The sequence below is a fragment of the Aedes albopictus genome, chromosome 2, assembly GCF_035046485.1.
Source record: "Aedes albopictus strain Foshan chromosome 2, AalbF5, whole genome shotgun sequence".
NCBI classification, from domain to species: domain Eukaryota; kingdom Metazoa; phylum Arthropoda; class Insecta; order Diptera; family Culicidae; genus Aedes; species Aedes albopictus.
The window spans coordinates 271105898-271123435 of NC_085137.1; the positions used below are offsets into that span (position 1 = coordinate 271105898).

The following is a 17538-nucleotide window of genomic DNA, read 5'->3' on the forward strand; positions in this document are numbered from 1 at the left end:
GGAAGAAAACTACTTTTGAAAAATTAATGATTATTGATGACTGAATGATGATTATTTGAGCCTTAAGCATTTTGCTCTACAAATCCATCAGAATAAGCGAAAATAATATGTATTTAGAGACCCGCCTGGAGATGGAACTGTGCCCGTTTTCTTTTCCCGAGTGCTGCACTTTTTGTATGAGACCGCTGGTTATTTTGTAATTATTGTCACAGTATGCTGGCGTATGTGGTGTAGTGCTCCGTTTTTTCCTTTTTTTCCTTTTAAAATTGTGGAAAATTGTAGCGAAAATTATAGACGCTTCACATTTAACCAGCTCGGCTTTACATGTAACGCTTATATATATCAACTAACTTAATATTTTTTATCATACTTTTTCATATGGAAAATAATGGTTCAGGCAGGATTAAACATAGGCGAAATGATACTTGCTGTTAACAAGGATTCTCTACTTGGATGCAGCTATGAAACAGCTGCGTCGTTGTTGAAAAAAACTGAAGGAGTTATTACATTGAAAATATGTAATCCAAACAAAGCAAAGGAGTCAACAGATGCTAGTTCCAATCATTTGGATCCTAAACAATCGAGCACAACGTCAGGCAAAAGTTCACCTGTTCAAAGCAACGAAGCAAAAATAGTGACTAGACCAGCGACCCCTAAACCTCAAGCATCACCAGTAAAAGAGGTTGTAGATCCATTGAAAGCTGAAGTTACATTGAATGAAAATACATCTTTAGAAATAAACACTGACAAAAATCCATTAGGTATAATCGTAGCTGGTGGAAGCGGTACTAAAATTAATGTAAGTATAAGCCATTTAAATGTTATTGACCCGTAAATATTTTGATTAGAGCATTGCAACAGCATTAGATGAAAAGTGAGCTAATGAAACACTCTTTTGCATGCGTTGTTTTTCCACAAGCGTCGGATCACTTTGCGGTCTTCCAGAAAGTTTTTCAGCATATCCTAGGTTATAATTAACCGTTATTAGATTTAAGCCCCTGTTGGGAAATATGCAGTAAAGTTCGTTTTTGTATACTAACCTATGAAAACTCAATCGCAATGCGGAACACGGGGACGCAACAAATCGCACCCAATTTTTTGGCACTAAAAGGTTTCTATCCCTTATATATACGCTATATTTCCAAAAATCGACCTTTTTGACCTAGGTTAGAAATCGACTTGTCATATGCGCTAATTCCCGTCATAGACACAACATAGTTGACGAAGACTGTCCCGTGGCCAACCCTGTTCAACCCTTCATTATCGTTTCAAATTGCTGAAAGTTTTTTTCCTTAGCTATCTCTTGAATAGAACAAACGTGTGGTTTGAGATGACCAAAATCAGAAGCTGCTGCTGAATTTACCCATTGTTATTCATAGCGAGTTGTAACCCCGTTCAGTTCGGACGTGTAAAGCCTGCAGTGGCAGTGCACCGAACGATCTGTTGAAAAGTGATTACTTAGATACCCAGTGCAAAATAAAACCCCCAGTGCTGTGAACTTAGAAGTGACTATACTATGCAATCGCAAAGCGGAGGGGACTCCGGTCCCCTCCAGCTAGCCCTATCAGCAAACGGTATGAGCATAAGGGATGCCAACATTAACAAACTGGACGGTAGACTAGAAGACCACAACATCTTTCTAGTCATCAAGTCCACTGAATCATACGGAAGTGCTGAAAAAGTGTGGAGCAACCGAAGCGATGGCTCGCTGACGGTAGCTCTTAAGGAAAAATATGCAAAACGCATAATTGAGCACATGAAATCCCTCGGAGAAGGTACCGTGATTTCGGGTGAAGTCGATCAGTGGGGTGAAATTGATCGAAGTGAGGGTAATGTTTATGTGGTAAAAATAAAGCTTTGAACTTAAAACAATTTGTAGAAAATGACCATCATCTGGCTCAAGGATTATTGAATGATGAGTTTACATGTTTTACAGCTAATTAGTCACATATTTCTGTATTAAATTTAAGGTGATATAGCCAGGCACTCGTCTTTTCAACTTGCTTATGTATTAGTGTAATAGTTATCATTGACGGTGCATTAGTATGTGTGCGAGATATATGTTTATCCGAATTCAAACAAAAATGTCAATATTTATTTTGGAAAGAAAATGAATTCACCTATCGACTTTTTAGCACTGTCTTAGACCCAAAAAAAATATTCGCACTTCAAAATGTTACCACCGGTTTCAGCGTACATTGGGGATCGTTTGCATATTACGTAACGACAAGAGGAGAGATGAGGTCTACCGCTGTGTTATATAAAAATTCAAAATTCTCTCTCTCCCTCATAAACAAAACTTGCATGAAACATAAATTTTGAAGTGATTTATGAACGATCTCCTAGTAAAATCAAATAGATATTATACTACAGGAGTTCATATTACATGCAATGTTTTTATAGGATATGCATCATGTTTGTACAAAATTTGCCTCCCGATGGCCTAGTTGAGTCATCTTGGGTTTCATCGTTTTTATTTAAGGATGGTTAATGTGGTATTAGGGTACTGGTTCCCTTATTAAGCATGTGGCTCCCATTTTCATCCTACGAAAAACAAAGCATTGTTTATTTTGTTACATATTTTTGTATTTCTGTTAGAAAATAACAAAAATAACGGAGTCAATCGGTGCCGTAATCGCTTGTTTTTGAATAGGATAAACATTGGAGCGTGATATTACTGATGGCACGCATACCCTATATGCGACTTGTGACAAATAAACAGGAAATAAAACATTGAAAAAAAAAATGATTTGTATATATCTGTACTGGAAAATTTATTCAGTGATAAACGAACCACGATCGATTATCGCGATAATGCTTTCCATGTTCCTGAAGTGCGATGTTAAAAAAATCAGTGCTATTGCTTTATCAGAACCTGCTTGCCCGTAATTTTCTTCAGGAAATAGTTATCCAGGAAAGTATTTAGTTTCGGTTCAATTTTAGTTTCGAAGAACCTCTCTTCTTTATCAACAAACTTCAATAGACAGTTCGAGCAGTTGGATCCTAGCATGAAAATATAATACACCGTGTGCTGAAGCATACATGTAGAGCAGTTTGAATCTCTACATTCGTGTTTCGATCCAATGAAATCTCTTCGTCTATTAACTTGCAGCCTAAAACTCCTTTCGAAGTTGATGCGTGTTCCTTGATATCGCCCGGTGATTCCTTCCTCCGTACCAAGAGTATCGTCGTACCATCTTTAGATACCGCTGTAATAGAAACAATAATCTCCATGTGTTGATTGGTACTGATTTTCTTAAATCAGTGATTACAGCCCGAGCCCTGCATGCACCATTGATCTGAACTCCAATAAGTTGAATATCTCAATCCCGGATTTAATTACCTCTATTACCTCAGTTTATGCATTTAATTGAAATAGGAGAACTTGAAAGTACAGCCTTTTCTCCATCTTCTTGGCGTAACGTCACAACTAGGACAAAGCCTGCTTCTCAGCGTACAGCTATGGCCATAGGGGCCTTTGAAAGTACAGTAGGTATATTTGCCATATAAAGCCTGTATCCGCAATAATCGGGACACAGAAATACAGCTGAAACTCCCAAGTAACATTTTAAGTTTTGTTCGGATCTACAAGAGATCTTCATAACCAATATTATAAAACTTGCAATAAAACTGATTTATATATCAAAACCTCTTGATAACCTCTTTAAGAGCATCTTCCGGCTAAGTGGAGCACTCTCGGAGAGGTTTTGCAAACCACAATCAGAGAAGCAATAAACTCGTTTTAAAACCTAGTTGAAAAATGTTCCATTCTCGTTTGTTGTTGTTTTTTTTTTCAACAAAAACTATGACAGCTCAAGATGCAGAGAAGCTTCTGCGATGGCACGTAAAGTTCAGGAGGATATTGTGTTTCCAGTTCAAAACCGAATTAGCGACAATTTTTCTTTTACTTCCGCTGCTTTTGCCTTGCGTTATACACTATGTCGGAAGTGGGGCGCTGTACAGAATACCAGGTGTACAATACAACGCCCCACTTCCGACATTGTGTTTAACGCAAGGCAACAGCAGCGCAAGTAAAAGAAAAAATGTCGCTAATTCGGTTTTGAACTGGAAACATAATACATCATTCGTAAGTAGAAAGTGATCATTTCAAAGTTATATTTCAGTAGTTATTGTGCTGGTAGGCTTATGCGCATTCGAATTTACCGTGAATATTGGAGTTGCAGAACCATAAAATTAATGCGCTTCGAAAATAGTGAATATTATCATCTTGGAATGAAATAAATCAATTTGTGAATTTAGTAAAACTATCTCGAATCACAAGAAAACTCAGCAGAGAGAGTTTATTTATGTGAGCATGTTATGAAAATGGTGGCAAACTATCAATTTATTGCTTATTTAAGCAAAATTAACTATTTTCCATTCACGTAAGCTAATTATTCAATATGGCGACGACCATAATCAGCGAAAATAAAACGAAAGCAAGTTTACTTTTATGATGACCGCAATAATCCTAGCAGTGTCGTAGTTTCTGATTTTCCACCAGCAGATGTCGTTACTAATCGAACGGATCACCATCTGTTGAGAGTTTTAACAGTTTTATTGTGGTAATAATGATTGCCAGAAGGTTTACACATCGGAAAGTTTTGTTTACTCTTAAAATATGTATTTATTGATATCTTCAAAAATACTATAAAACATTTTATCAATGGTTTTCATTAAAGCAGTCATAAATCTGTGAGTTTTAACCGTAGTGTGGCCAGCAAAAAAACACCCGTAGAAGGCCGGCAGGGTACCCGGGTACCCACGAAATGGAAATGATTATATCTCAGCCATTTTTTCCACCGATTTTAAAAGTTTTTGCCTCATTCAACTCAGAAACTCTTTATCTATCGAGATCGTATTTGGTTGGACCGGTCCGATCACCATAGGTACCGAAAAACCCGGATTTCCGGATCCATGTTTTTATACAATACAATATACGGGATTTTCGGTAGCTTAGTAGCAATTTCGGTACCAAGCATCGTAAAATTGCTTTGGCATATTGTATCTGACCGGCCTGGAATCATAAAACGTGTTGACTTTGAAACTGTGATTTCGGAACACGCTTCCCGTGGGGCCATGGTTGACCATAAACACTTTAAGGTATCCTAGCCTTAACAATGTGGGTTTCAGTATGGTATAAGGACATTCTCCCAAAAATATGGATTTTTCGAAAACCACGGTGATTAGATCGGTCTAGCCAAATATTTTCCCGATAGATAATGAGTTTCTGAGTTGAATGAGCTAAAAATTTCCAAAATCGATGAAAAATTGACGGAGATATGATCATTTCAATTTCGTGGGTACCCGGGTACCCTGCCGGCCTTCCACGTAATAAAAAAATGCAGGAGCCCCTCCCCCTGCCCCTCCTCACTTTAAAATTCGGTCAACCCCATTAATAAATGTATATTCACGAGTTCTAAGATCTAACAGAGTTCCAACATCCTAGTCTCAATAACCATTAAAACATCGAGATTTGGAATTCAAAAAGGTACCCGGGTACCCTGCCGGCCACATAAGTGTTAATTATTGCTGTGATGAAACCTTAATAAAAATCAAACAAAACCAATCTGCAATGGAATTGTTACTTGGGCTCTGCAATAGATACATTAAAATTGGTCAAATTTGGCCAAATGCCATCTTCAGATGTGTTCATTTCACCTACAAAAGTTCAGTTGAGTCGGTGTAGTACTTTTTGTTGTAGCAATGAAAGAGTAGAATGTGTGCCATTGAATTTTGTACAGCCCCTAGTTTTGCTAGTCAGCGCTGTAACTTTTGAATTTGGCAAAAGAAATAGCTGAAATTTTGAACACAAATCTCTCAATCTACATTTGTAACATAGGCAAAATTTCAAAAAAATCGATGCGGTATTAACAATTTTATAGTCGAAACATGTATTGGGACTGAACGTGATTTTAACCCCTCAGACAGCAATTAGTTAGCAACCTTTATTGTTTCGGTTGTACTTTTGAAAGTACTCTACCAATAATCATCAAATTTTGCAGGCATAATATATACACAATCAACTACCTTCTGTGAAAATTTCATGGAAATTGGCAGAGAAATTCAAAAGTTATAAATAGGAAAATATTTCACATGAAAAACACGAAAAATTTTCACTAAGATTCACCCCTATCAACACCAGTATTTTGCAAACCAATTGATCAAAGGTGATGAAATTTTGCGAGAAAGTGTCTCTATAAGTATCATAACTGCTAACGCGATTTCATAATTATCATCACAGAACTAAGAACTGTACCGGAAAAGAACCATCTATTATGCGAATGAAAATTTGTCATAATTGTACAAAATGCTTAAAACCATGTCTGTTTGTTTTTCATCCACAATTAAAAGTATTGCATCGATTTATATAAAATTTGGCACACATAATAAACATGCACCAAAGAGTTCTCAGTCAATTTTTTGGCCAATTTTACCGATTAATTACAGAGCTACAGCTGTACTTCTGTTTCCCGATTATTGCGGATACAGGCTTTAATAGATAGAAAATATCTATTAAACGGTATGATGTAGATAATAAGAGCGGTAATTATCATTGTTGCCATACATTTCGACAGAATCGTCAATTATTAAAACAAGCAATAGAAAATCTGTTAGAATCATATGTGAGTTTAAATGTTTTTCTGAAGTTCGAGCTAATGCCATTCCAAGAGTAGTAGAACCATTGGTACATCATTAGTTAGATTTTTGTACTGCAATGCCGCAAATCGAAAGACAGTCCTTCTGCATTTAAACGAAGTTTAAAAACTGGTTTCAAATGACCTATTCTAAGTGCAAAAAGTTGATTTTTCAGTAAAATGGAAAGACTACAAAAAGACGATTTGGAAAGAAATCATATATGCAAGTGAAACCATATCGGCTATGTTTCTATTTTGGGCACTTTTCTGCTGTAACTCAGTTAATTTTAAATCAATTGACAAAGTTATAGGAATGCACCAAGATACGTATAGTATCTAGCCGTGTACAAAATTTCAAGTCAATTGGTTTTGAATTGACTTAGGTACAGCGAAAAACTGCATAAAATACCAGCCACTGCTCAAATGGCTCGGTACCATACCGTACTAGTAGGACTACGAATTTCAGCGACCTTTCCGTTATCCTAATGGCTACTATTTTACAGATGCAACTGACAGGGGACAGGGGAAGCTGCTAGTAAAAATAATTTCATATAGTTACCATCTGGAACACAGCAAAGAAATTCATGGCAGCGATCAATAAACATCTTATTTTCATCAAAATCCAGCGCATGTTCCTCCTTCAACTTCAGCAAAACTAACCCTACAACCGCGCGATTAATTTTAAGAAAATTCCACGTATGGGTAGTTCGCAGCAGAGATTCACATTTTTTCCATTTCGACGTCTCACGAGCGTTTATAATTTCCGATACAAATTTAGTCAAAATACGACCTTTTGCGAGCTCCTCTATTTCAGTGATAGTGATACAACTTTGGAGTTTTTTCCTGGTTTGATCATGAATCTGTAATTTGACAAACAAAAATTAAGTGTTTCCGTTAATTTATACATCAATACTACCTTATATTTATTTCGCATTGTATTGATGTCAATTGCCATAGTTTCGCGGGCTTCATTTTCAGCTGCTTCTACAGCCTCTTCGCCATAATCCACCTCTTTTTCCCGCAGAGCATTCTTGGAACGGCGACTATAATTAGGACTCTTTCGTGCACGCCGTGTTAGCTCTAAGGCCCTTGTCTTCTCGGAAAACATTTTCTTGGTCCAATATCCTGGGACGTCTCCGGTGAATGTTTCCATGTGTGTTTCATGCCATAAGTAACCCTCGTTACACATAAGTGCAGTAATTTGCACGCGTCGTTGATAGGAACCTCGACTCATCGTATCTATTCTTTTTCCGACGTTGTACTTGCACAATCGACAAAATAAATTTTCAGCCCTAAATGGAACATTACAGTTGTAAGTAAAATTCGATTTAAAAATGTGAAACGGAAAAAACACTCCAGTCAGATTGTTTTATATGATATATAAAGTCTGTATAGGCAATAATCTGGACACCGAAACATACTACATATAACTGTGAAATGATTAGGCCAAATCAGTAGCTATATTTTTTTTAAATAGTTGGGCAAAATTATTGAAAGTCTGCAAAAGAGTCTGCTATTACGCATTGTTTGAACCTGAAAAGTATAATTTATTCGGCCTGCTTCTGAGCTTTTCATATGTAAATTGTTTGTCTGCTAAGTTTCTTAAAAATTGGTGCATGAAGCATGCCAACATCTTCGTAATATTATCATATATTGACAATTATAACTAATAAGGCGCGTGATCGGTTGGTGGCCGATCGACGAAAGAATGTGCAGGTTGAGGATCAAGGGCCGATTCTTCAACTTCAGCATAATAAACGTGCACAGCCCACACTCCGGAAGTACTGATGATGACAAGGACGCATTTTACGCGCAGCTCGAACGCGAGTACGACCGCTGCCCAAGCCACGACGTCAAGATCATCATAGGAGATTTGAACGCTCAGGTAGGCCAGGAGGAGGAATTCAGACCGACGATTGGTAAGTTTAGCGCCCACCAGCAAACGAACGAAAACGGCCTACGACTCATTGATTTCGCCGCCTCCAAAAATATGGCCATACGTAGCACCTTTTTCCAACACAGCCTCCCTTATCGTTACACCTGGAGATCACCACAGCAGACGGAATCTAAAATCGACCACGTTCTGATTGACGGACGGCACTTCTCCGACATTATCGACGTCAGGACCTATCGTGGCGCCAATATCGACTCCGACCACTATCTGGTGATGGTCAAACTGCGCCCAAAACTCTCCGTCATCAACAATGTACGGTACCGGCGACCGCCACGGTACAACCTAGAGCGACTGAAGCAACCGGATGTCGCCTCAGCATACGCGCAGAATCTCGAAGCCGCGTTGCCAGACGAGGGCGAGCTCGATGAGGCCCCTCTAGAGGACTGCTGGAGTACAGTGAAAGCAGCCATCAACGACGCAGCCGAGAACACCATCGGGTACGTGGAACGGAATCGACGAAACGAATGGTTCGACGAAGAGTGCAGAACGGTTTTGGAGGAGAAGAACGCAGCGAGGGCGGTAATGCTGCAGCAAGGGACTCGACAGAACGTGGAACGTTACAAACAGAAGCGGAAACAGCAGACCCGCCTCTTTCGGGAGAAAAAGCGCCGCCTGGAAGAAGCGGAGTGTGAAGAAATGGAACTGCTGTGCCGTTCCCAAGAAACACGGAAGTTCTATCAGAAACTCAACGCATCCCGCAACGGCTTCGTGCCGCGAGCCGAAATATGCAGGGATAAAGACGGAGGCCTCTTGACGGACGGACGTGAGGTGATCGAAAGGTGGAAGCAGCACTTCGACCAGCACCTGAACGGCGTGGAGAACGTAGGCACGGGAGCCCACGGCAACGGAAGGAACGACGACGCCAGTGCAGCGGAGGACGGAAATGAACCAACTCCCACGCTGAGGGAAGTTAAGGATGCCATTCACCAGCTCAAAACCAACAAAGCAGCTGGTAAGGATGGTATCGCAGCTGAACTCATCAAGATGGGCCCAGAAAAGTTGGCCACCTGTCTGCATCGGCTGATAGTCAGGATCTGGGAAACCGAACAGCTACCGGAGGAGTGGAAGGAAGGGGTAATCTGCCCCATTCACAAGAAAGGCGACCATTTGGAATGTGAGAACTTCAGGGCGATCACTATTTTGAATGCTGCCTACAAAGTGCTATCCCAGATCATCTTCCGTCGTCTGTCACCTAAAACAAATGAGTTCGTGGGAAGTTATCAAGCCGGCTTCATCGACGGCCGGTCAACAACGGACCAGATCTTTACCGTACGGCAAATCCTCCAGAAATGCCGTGAATACCAGGTCCCAACGCACCACCTGTTCATCGACTTCAAAGCGGCATACGATAGTATCGACCGCGCAGAGCTATGGAGAATCATGGACGAAAACGGCTTTCCTGGGAAGCTGACTAGACTGATTAAAGCAACGATGGACGGTGTGCAAAACTGCGTAAGGGTTTCGGGTGAACTATCCAGTTCATTCGTATCTCGCCGGGGACTGCGACAAGGTGACGGACTCTCATGTCTACTCTTCAACATCGCGCTGGAAGGTGTGATGCGACGAGCCGGGCTCAACAGCCGGGGAACGATTTTCACAAAATCCGGTCAATTTGTATGCTTTGCGGACGACATGGACATTATCGCTAGAACATTTGGAACGGTGGCAGAACTGTACACCCGCCTGAAACGCGAAGCAGCAAAGGTCGGACTGGTGGTGAATGCCTCAAAAACAAAGTACATGCTGGTAGGCGGAACCGAACACGACCGGATCCGTCTGGGTAGTAATGTTACGATAGACGGGGATACTTTCGAGGTGGTGGAGGAATTCGTCTACCTCGGATCCTTACTGACGGCTGACAACAACGTGAGCCGTGAAATTCGGAGGCGCATCATCAGCGGAAGTCGGGCCTACTACGGGCTCCAGAAGAAACTGCGGTCGAAAAATATTCACCCACGCACCAAATGCACCATGTACAAAACGCTGATAAGACCGGTAATCCTCTACGGGCACGAGACATGGACCATGCTCGAGGAGGACCTACAAGCACTCGGAGTTTTCGAGCGACGCGTGCTAAGAACGATCCTCGGCGGTGTGCAGGAGAACGGTGTGTGGCGGAGAAGGATGAACCACGAGCTCGCTGCACTTTACGGCGAACCCAGCATCCAGAAGGTGGCCAAAGCCGGAAGGATACGGTGGGCAGGGCATGTTGCAAGAATGCCGGACAACAACCCTGCAAAGCTGGTGTTTGCAACGGATCCGGTTGGCACAAGAAGGCGTGGAGCGCAGAGAGCACGATGGGCGGACCAGGTGGAGCGTGACTTGGCGAGCATTGGGCGTGACCGAGGATGGAGAGCGGCAGCCACAAACCGAGTATTGTGGCGTACTATTGTTGATTATGTCTTGTCTTAATGATGTGGAACAAATAAATGTATGTATGTAAAACTAATAACTAAACTTTCAATACTATTGATAAAAGTCGTACCACGGGTAGACTGAAATTGGCAAAGTTTGATTTTGTTCCACATAACTGAGTATTTTTTTCTGTTTCAATAATCTGTAAGTGTTGGTTATTTTGTGTCGTGAGTGTTACCGAGAACTTCGTGATTTGTGATGCGTGAAATGTAAAAATGTAATATGGCAGGTAATACTCGTGGTTAGTGTAGGTGTCACCCAGCTAAAAAGCTCCCGATAGGCTAGACAGGATAAGGCCAGGCTCCACCACCCTAAAAGCAACCATCAGCACGCTACACATCGTAGTTCGAAAACCCACCACCAGATGGACTGGTTACCAACCATTGAGCGGCCATGAGGGGTGGCGTAACGGGGCCATTGAGAAATGGGATGGCTGGAGAGGGCAATGACCGAGGAACGAGGTCATAAACCTCAAGGCAGTCAACGACTCGGTATGCTATCACTTGCCCAGAGTTCGTCTACCAAGACAGTTTAAAGGCTAAAAGTTAAAAAGGAAGATTTCGTAGAAGTTTGAAAAGTTTGGAGTTTGAAGTTCAAGAAGTTTGTGGAAGTGGACAGAAAGAATGCGCAATGGACTACAGGTAATTCTACCACCACTTCCTGTATGTTAGCCCATTTGTAATGCCATCTCCGTGCTACAGAACCCCGCCGTTTTTGGTGAAAAAGTGCTCGACCGATTTCCCTACTGTGTCTCCGTAACCATCTGGGCAAATTCCGGCACAGAACCCGCCGAAGGCCGATCCGTTACCATATCGGCAGGACGGAACACGTAGGAGGTTCAGGAGCCCGTGCGGTACAACCCCAAACCACCCCAAACCGTAGGACGTCGCCATCGCTGATAGCGGTGTGAAGTACCGTGCGCCGCCATCGCGTACGCCAGCACCAGGAAGCCGTACGGAGACCTGCGCGCCGCCATTGCGCGCAATATCCAGGACGCAGAGGTAGAAGGTGACCAGGAGTGGTGGAGTGCTGCAGAAGAGGGGCCCCAACGTAAAAGGTCAGGTTAGATTAAGAAAGTGGGAGATTAGAGGGAGTGTAAGGAAGTGCCAGAAATACAGACCAGTTAGACCGAATAAAGCGTAGTTGTCCGTGAAGTGCTGTTGTGGTTCCCTATTTTAAGTGCGAGAGTTCCCTGCCCGCGAGTTCCGAGACGCGAGCGTGCCGACCCTGAGGCTATTGTGTCGGGGAGTCTCAGTACCGCTCCCGACCGACTTACCCGATATTACACTTTGGCGCCCAACTTGAAATTGGCTCACCGTCAGTTTCTTGTAGATACCAGTTCGGAAAATCGCATTTGAAATAGCTGATTACGACAGAAGTCTCTGGGAAATCCAGGCCTTCACGAGACGTTGACATTGGAAAGTATTTGGAAGTGTATTCCTGGCATAGCTTGCTCGATATTTCATTGAATTCGGAGGGGTTTTTAATGGTCCAAAACGGAATAAAAATAACGATTGTTTGAAAAACGAGTCGGAAGTTGAATGATTTTGAAGAGGAGCACATTGTTCTTCAGTGCGTTGTGGTTTCGGATTGAGTGATTAAAACACCAAGAAGAAAGCGTGATTTATTTTTGATTGCTTAAACTAGGATTTTCAAATTTTTAGAATTTTTAAATTACTAGGATTTTAAATTACTAGGTACAATTTTCCAATATTTTTTTAACGTGCAAAATCGTTCACAGTGCATTAGGTAGTTCTTTTCAAATTTATTTCAATTTTGGTTGGTTCGTGTTCGCCAACGTTGCAGGATGGAGTTAGCTCACTTGCAGGCGCAGTATCATTCGCTGAATCCCGCTCATCTGGCCGATGATGAGTTGAGCCATGAACTGCTGATTAGGAACGTTGATATGAGAGGTGAATCGCGTAGCAAGCAGGAGAGAACTTTGCGCACCCTGCTGAAGGCTGAAAGAGAGAATAAAGAGGAGATTGATTACAATTACGACGGAATCGATTTGATTGAAGAGTTGAAATGGTGTGATGAGAAGTTGCAGGCGGTTAAGAGTGTATTAGAGGGGAGAAAGGTGCAAAAAGCCCCGGATCAAAAATTTAAAACAAAACTTCTGCACATTTTGTTCAGGACAAAACGGATGAAATCGTTCGCGGAAGCCGAAGAAGACTTAAATTGCATAGCAGTAATAGCAGGGGAATGTATTAGGTTGTTGAGTAAGTTCTACTCAGTTTTGTCGCCCTTTGTTGAAGTGAGAGAGGCTGAGTTGAAGATTTTGAATGAAAGCTTGAGGCAGATTCGTGAGGAAACAGAACAGCGTAACGTAGCTAATTCGGTGAATAGACAGGTCGCGATCGGGGAGACGAACGAAAACCGGCATGAGAACAGAGAAAATAGTGAGCATAACGAGCAACAGGGTACAAACGAAGATCGTGAGCGGGATTTTGATTTGGAAGGAGCTGTAGGAGGTGTAGAGACAGTCGAAGTAAATAACGACCGGAGAGTCACAGAGCTTTCAGAAGAAAATGCTAAGTTGAAGGATGTGGTGAATCAGCTAATGCAGCGGATTCACGCTTTGGAAACTTCGACGTTTGCAAAGCCTCGCGAATCGGATCACATAAAGCGGAATATTAGTACACCGTTAGACAGACGATCGGTTGAAAGTGAGAATGAAGCGCGTGAGAAAGTGGCTAGAGAGCAAGATTTTTATGAATGGGTAAAAACGAAATACGGTTCAATCGAGAGCGTAGTTGACAGAACTAGAGTACCAGTTCCCGCCCATCAAGATATCCCAAGAATTAGTCAGGCAGTAGTAGCAGACAGGCCGAAAAATAGCCGTTTGCCGGTGCATAAATGGTCGGTTAGGTATGATGGGACGGATAACGGGCGAAAATTGAACGAATTCCTTAAAGAAGTCGAATTTAATGCTAGGTCGGAAGGGTTTACCGAAGCAGAACTTTTCGTATCTGCACACCACCTTTTTACGCGAAAGGCTAGATCGTGGTTTATGGAGGTCAATGGAAATAACGAGCTAGGAACATGGACAAATTTAGTGAGAGAGCTGAAGAGTGAATTCTTACCTGCAGATATTGACTACCAATACGAGCGTCTAGCCAAATGCGCGGAGACAAGGTCCAAGGGAGAAATTCCAGGACTATTACCTCGATATGGTTCGAATCTTTCGGAGCATGTCACGGCAGTGGGACGATGGCAGGAAATTTGACGTCCTATTCCGGAATACCAGGGTGGATTGTAGAACAGCGATGTTGGCAGCTAATGTAAATTCCATACCTAGAATGAGGGAGTTTGGTAAAAAGTTCGACTCAATAAATTGGCAGATTTATGCTAGGAAAGAGAGTAGGTTTGAAAGGCCAAAATCTGAAATAGAGGAAATTAGTCAAAAGTCGCAGTATACAGGGAAAAGTGAGTCAGAAAATAGGTTTCAACAAGGATTTAGAGGAGGATATCAGGGACGTAATTTCAACCCAAATTACAAGAACACAAACACGCAATATGAACCCACAAAACATAGAAAGGAAGAAGTAAATAGTCAGCAGAAATTTCAACCGAAACCGAAAGTTAGTCAAGGAAATGGTCAAACACAAGATAGGAGACAAAAGAGAGCCGAAACCTTCAACAAGCGAGACCAGCGCACTGCAAAGGATCGTGAAAGCGTATATTCCGGTTAAGCGTGGTGTATGCTTAAACTGTCACGAAGAAGGACATAGTTTTCGCGAGTGCCGTGAGGAAAAACACGATTTCTGTGAGAAATGCGGATTTGTAGGCTTTTCCACTCAACTTTGCCCTTACTGTCAGTCAAAAAACCTCAAGAAGACTGCTCAGTGAGGCACAGCAGTCTTTTAGACTCCGAAAGTCCTCAGACTAAACTGTCGAATGATCCTACAGTCATTCTTCAAGAGTTAGGTTATTCGAGAGTCAATGGTCGACCCAATAAGAATGAGGAGATTGCCAGTTTGCTCGTCAAGCTTAGTGGGGACGCCAGGCCGTTCACGAAAATTAATCTAATGGGGATTGAACTAATTGGTCTTTTGGACAGTGGTGCTGCAAGGACAGTTTTAGGCATCGGAGCCAAGAAAATTATTAGAAAACTTAATTTACAACTCGTACCTTCTACTGTCACTTTGAAGACAGCAGCAGGCGATGACATGGAAGTCCTTGGAAGCACGGACATTCCAGTAACGTTCAATGGCATGACAAAGATTTTAACGGTAATCGTAGCTCCAAAGCTCAACCGTAGGTGTGTGCTTGGATACGACTTCTGGCAAAAGTTTGGTATAAAACCAACTATACAAAACCACCCCATTGAAATCTTGGATGATGGAGTGAGACACGAGTTGGAAATTGAGGAAGAACTGACAGAAGAGCAAAAGAAACAGTTGGAAGAGGTAAAAAGGGAGTTTTTAGTAGCAGAACCAGGAAATTTCGGAAAAACAAGCTTGATAGAACACGAAATTGAAATAAAGGAGGAGTTTAGAGAAGCGGATCCAGTCAGGAAAAATCCTTACCCGTGGAGTCCGGAGATTCAACGGAAAATTCATGCCGCGTTAGATAACATGATTAGGGATGAGATAGTAGAGGAATCAAACTCTGATTGGGCATTACCAGTGGTCCCAGTCAAAAAACGCGATAGTGAAGAGGTCAGACTGTGTTTAGATGCTAGGAAATTAAATGAGCGAACTAAAAGGGACGCATACCCATTACCACACCAAAACAGAATCCTCAGTCATTTAGGAACAGTTAGATACCTCACTATCATTGACTTGTCCCAAGCCTTTCTACAGATTCCGTTGAGTCCGAACTCGAGAAAGTACACAGCTTTCTCAGTTCAAGGTAGAGGGCTTTTTCAATTCACTCGGTTACCGTTCGGGCTGGTAAATAGTCCGGCGACTTTGAGCAAATTGATGGACCGTGTGCTAAGCCACGGTGCACTTGAACCTGCAATATTCGTTTATTTGGACGATATTGTGATTGTGAGCCAAACCTTCGAGGAACATGTCCAAAAACTGAGAGACCTTGCGAAGCGTTTGAGGGAAGCCAATCTATGCATTAACCTAAATAAATCAAAGCTTTGCTGCCAAGAATTGCCGTATCTTGGGTACATTTTGTCCCAAGACGGGTTACGGCCTAATCCAGATCGCGTACAAGCGATCCTTGGATATCAGGTTCCCAATTCGGTAAGACAACTTCGTCGATTCCTCGGTATGATAAACTACTACCGTAGGTTCATCGCAAACTATAGCGAAATCACGGCACCTCGCACTGACTTATTGAGAAATAAGCCAAAGAGGGTGCAATGGAACGCGGCAGCCGAAAATGCATTTCAGGTCATCAAGGAGAAACTTATCTCCGCACCTGTGATGGCCAACCCTAATTTCATGCTTCCTTTTACGGTCCAAACGGACGCAAGCGACAACGCTATCGCAGGGGTCCTCACACAAGTGCACCATGAAGAAGAAAAGGTTATAGCGTATCACTCCGAAAAGCTCAAAGGAGCTGAACTAAACTACCATGCGGCAGAAAAGGAGGGACTGGCGGCACTGCGCTGCATCGAAAAGTTCCGCTGTTACATAGAGGGAACAAAATTCACCCTTGTAACCGATTCCTCTGCCCTGACATTTATTATGCGAGCAAAGTGGCGCTCATCGTCTCGACTAAGTCGTTGGAGTATCGAGCTACAGCAGTACGATATGGAGATTCGACATCGAAAGGGTAGAGAGAATATCGTCCCAGATGCACTCTCCCGATCGATGGAATCTCTAGATGAGGAGTCAGAGGACGGGTGGTATAAAAAACTTTTCGCTGCTGTAGACGAGAATCCAGAAAAGTACTTAGATTTTAAAATTGTAGACGGTCTACTCTACAAATTTGTAGCTGCTAGATCCGATCTCATGGACTACCATTTCGAATGGAAACAATGTGTACCTGCTTCCAAGCGAACCCACATCATGGAGCAAGAACACGATAAAAATCTCCACATTGGCTTCGTCAAATGTGTTGAGAAAATCAAACGACGATACTATTGGCCTCGCATGAGCGGCGATGTCAAGAAATACATTGCCAATTGCGTCTCATGCAAGGAAAACAAACATTCCACTGTGTCTACCGCCCCAGAAATGGGAAAGCAGAGGATTACGACACGACCCTTCCAAGTAATTTGCATGGATTACATTCAATCCCTTCCCAGAAGCAAGCAGGGCAACGCGCACTTATTAGTGGTCATGGACCTTTTCTCTAAGTATTGCCTGCTTGCTCCTGTAAAGAAGATTTCGAGTGTTTCTCTATGCAAAATACTGGAAGAGCAGTGGTTCCGCAAGCTCTCAACGCCACAAATTATTATAACTGATAACGCTACTACATTTCTCTCAAAAGAGTTCCAAAATTTGCTCGAACGCTATGAAATTCAGCATTGGGCAAATGCTCGCCATAGGAGCCAGGCAAACCCAGCTGAACGCCTTAACCGAACGATCAATGCGATGATACGTTCGTATGTCAAGCATGACCAAA

General features: G+C 42.2%; 1 protein-coding gene across 4 annotated transcripts in view; it reads left to right on the plus strand.

Annotated features, from left to right (window-relative positions):
• Positions 1-17538, plus strand: part of LOC109406001 (inactivation-no-after-potential D protein) — a 1280913-nt gene that overhangs the window by 1107518 nt on the left and 155857 nt on the right. For 3 of the 4 annotated variants that reach the window (XM_062851786.1, XM_062851784.1, XM_062851788.1), the window contains exon 16: positions 398-799. The exons of the other annotated variant lie outside the window; for it this stretch is intronic. In XM_062851786.1, the coding sequence (XP_062707770.1) occupies positions 398-799 (402 nt within the window). The remainder of the gene's footprint in view (positions 1-397; positions 800-17538) is intronic. 4 annotated transcript variants of the gene reach the window in all.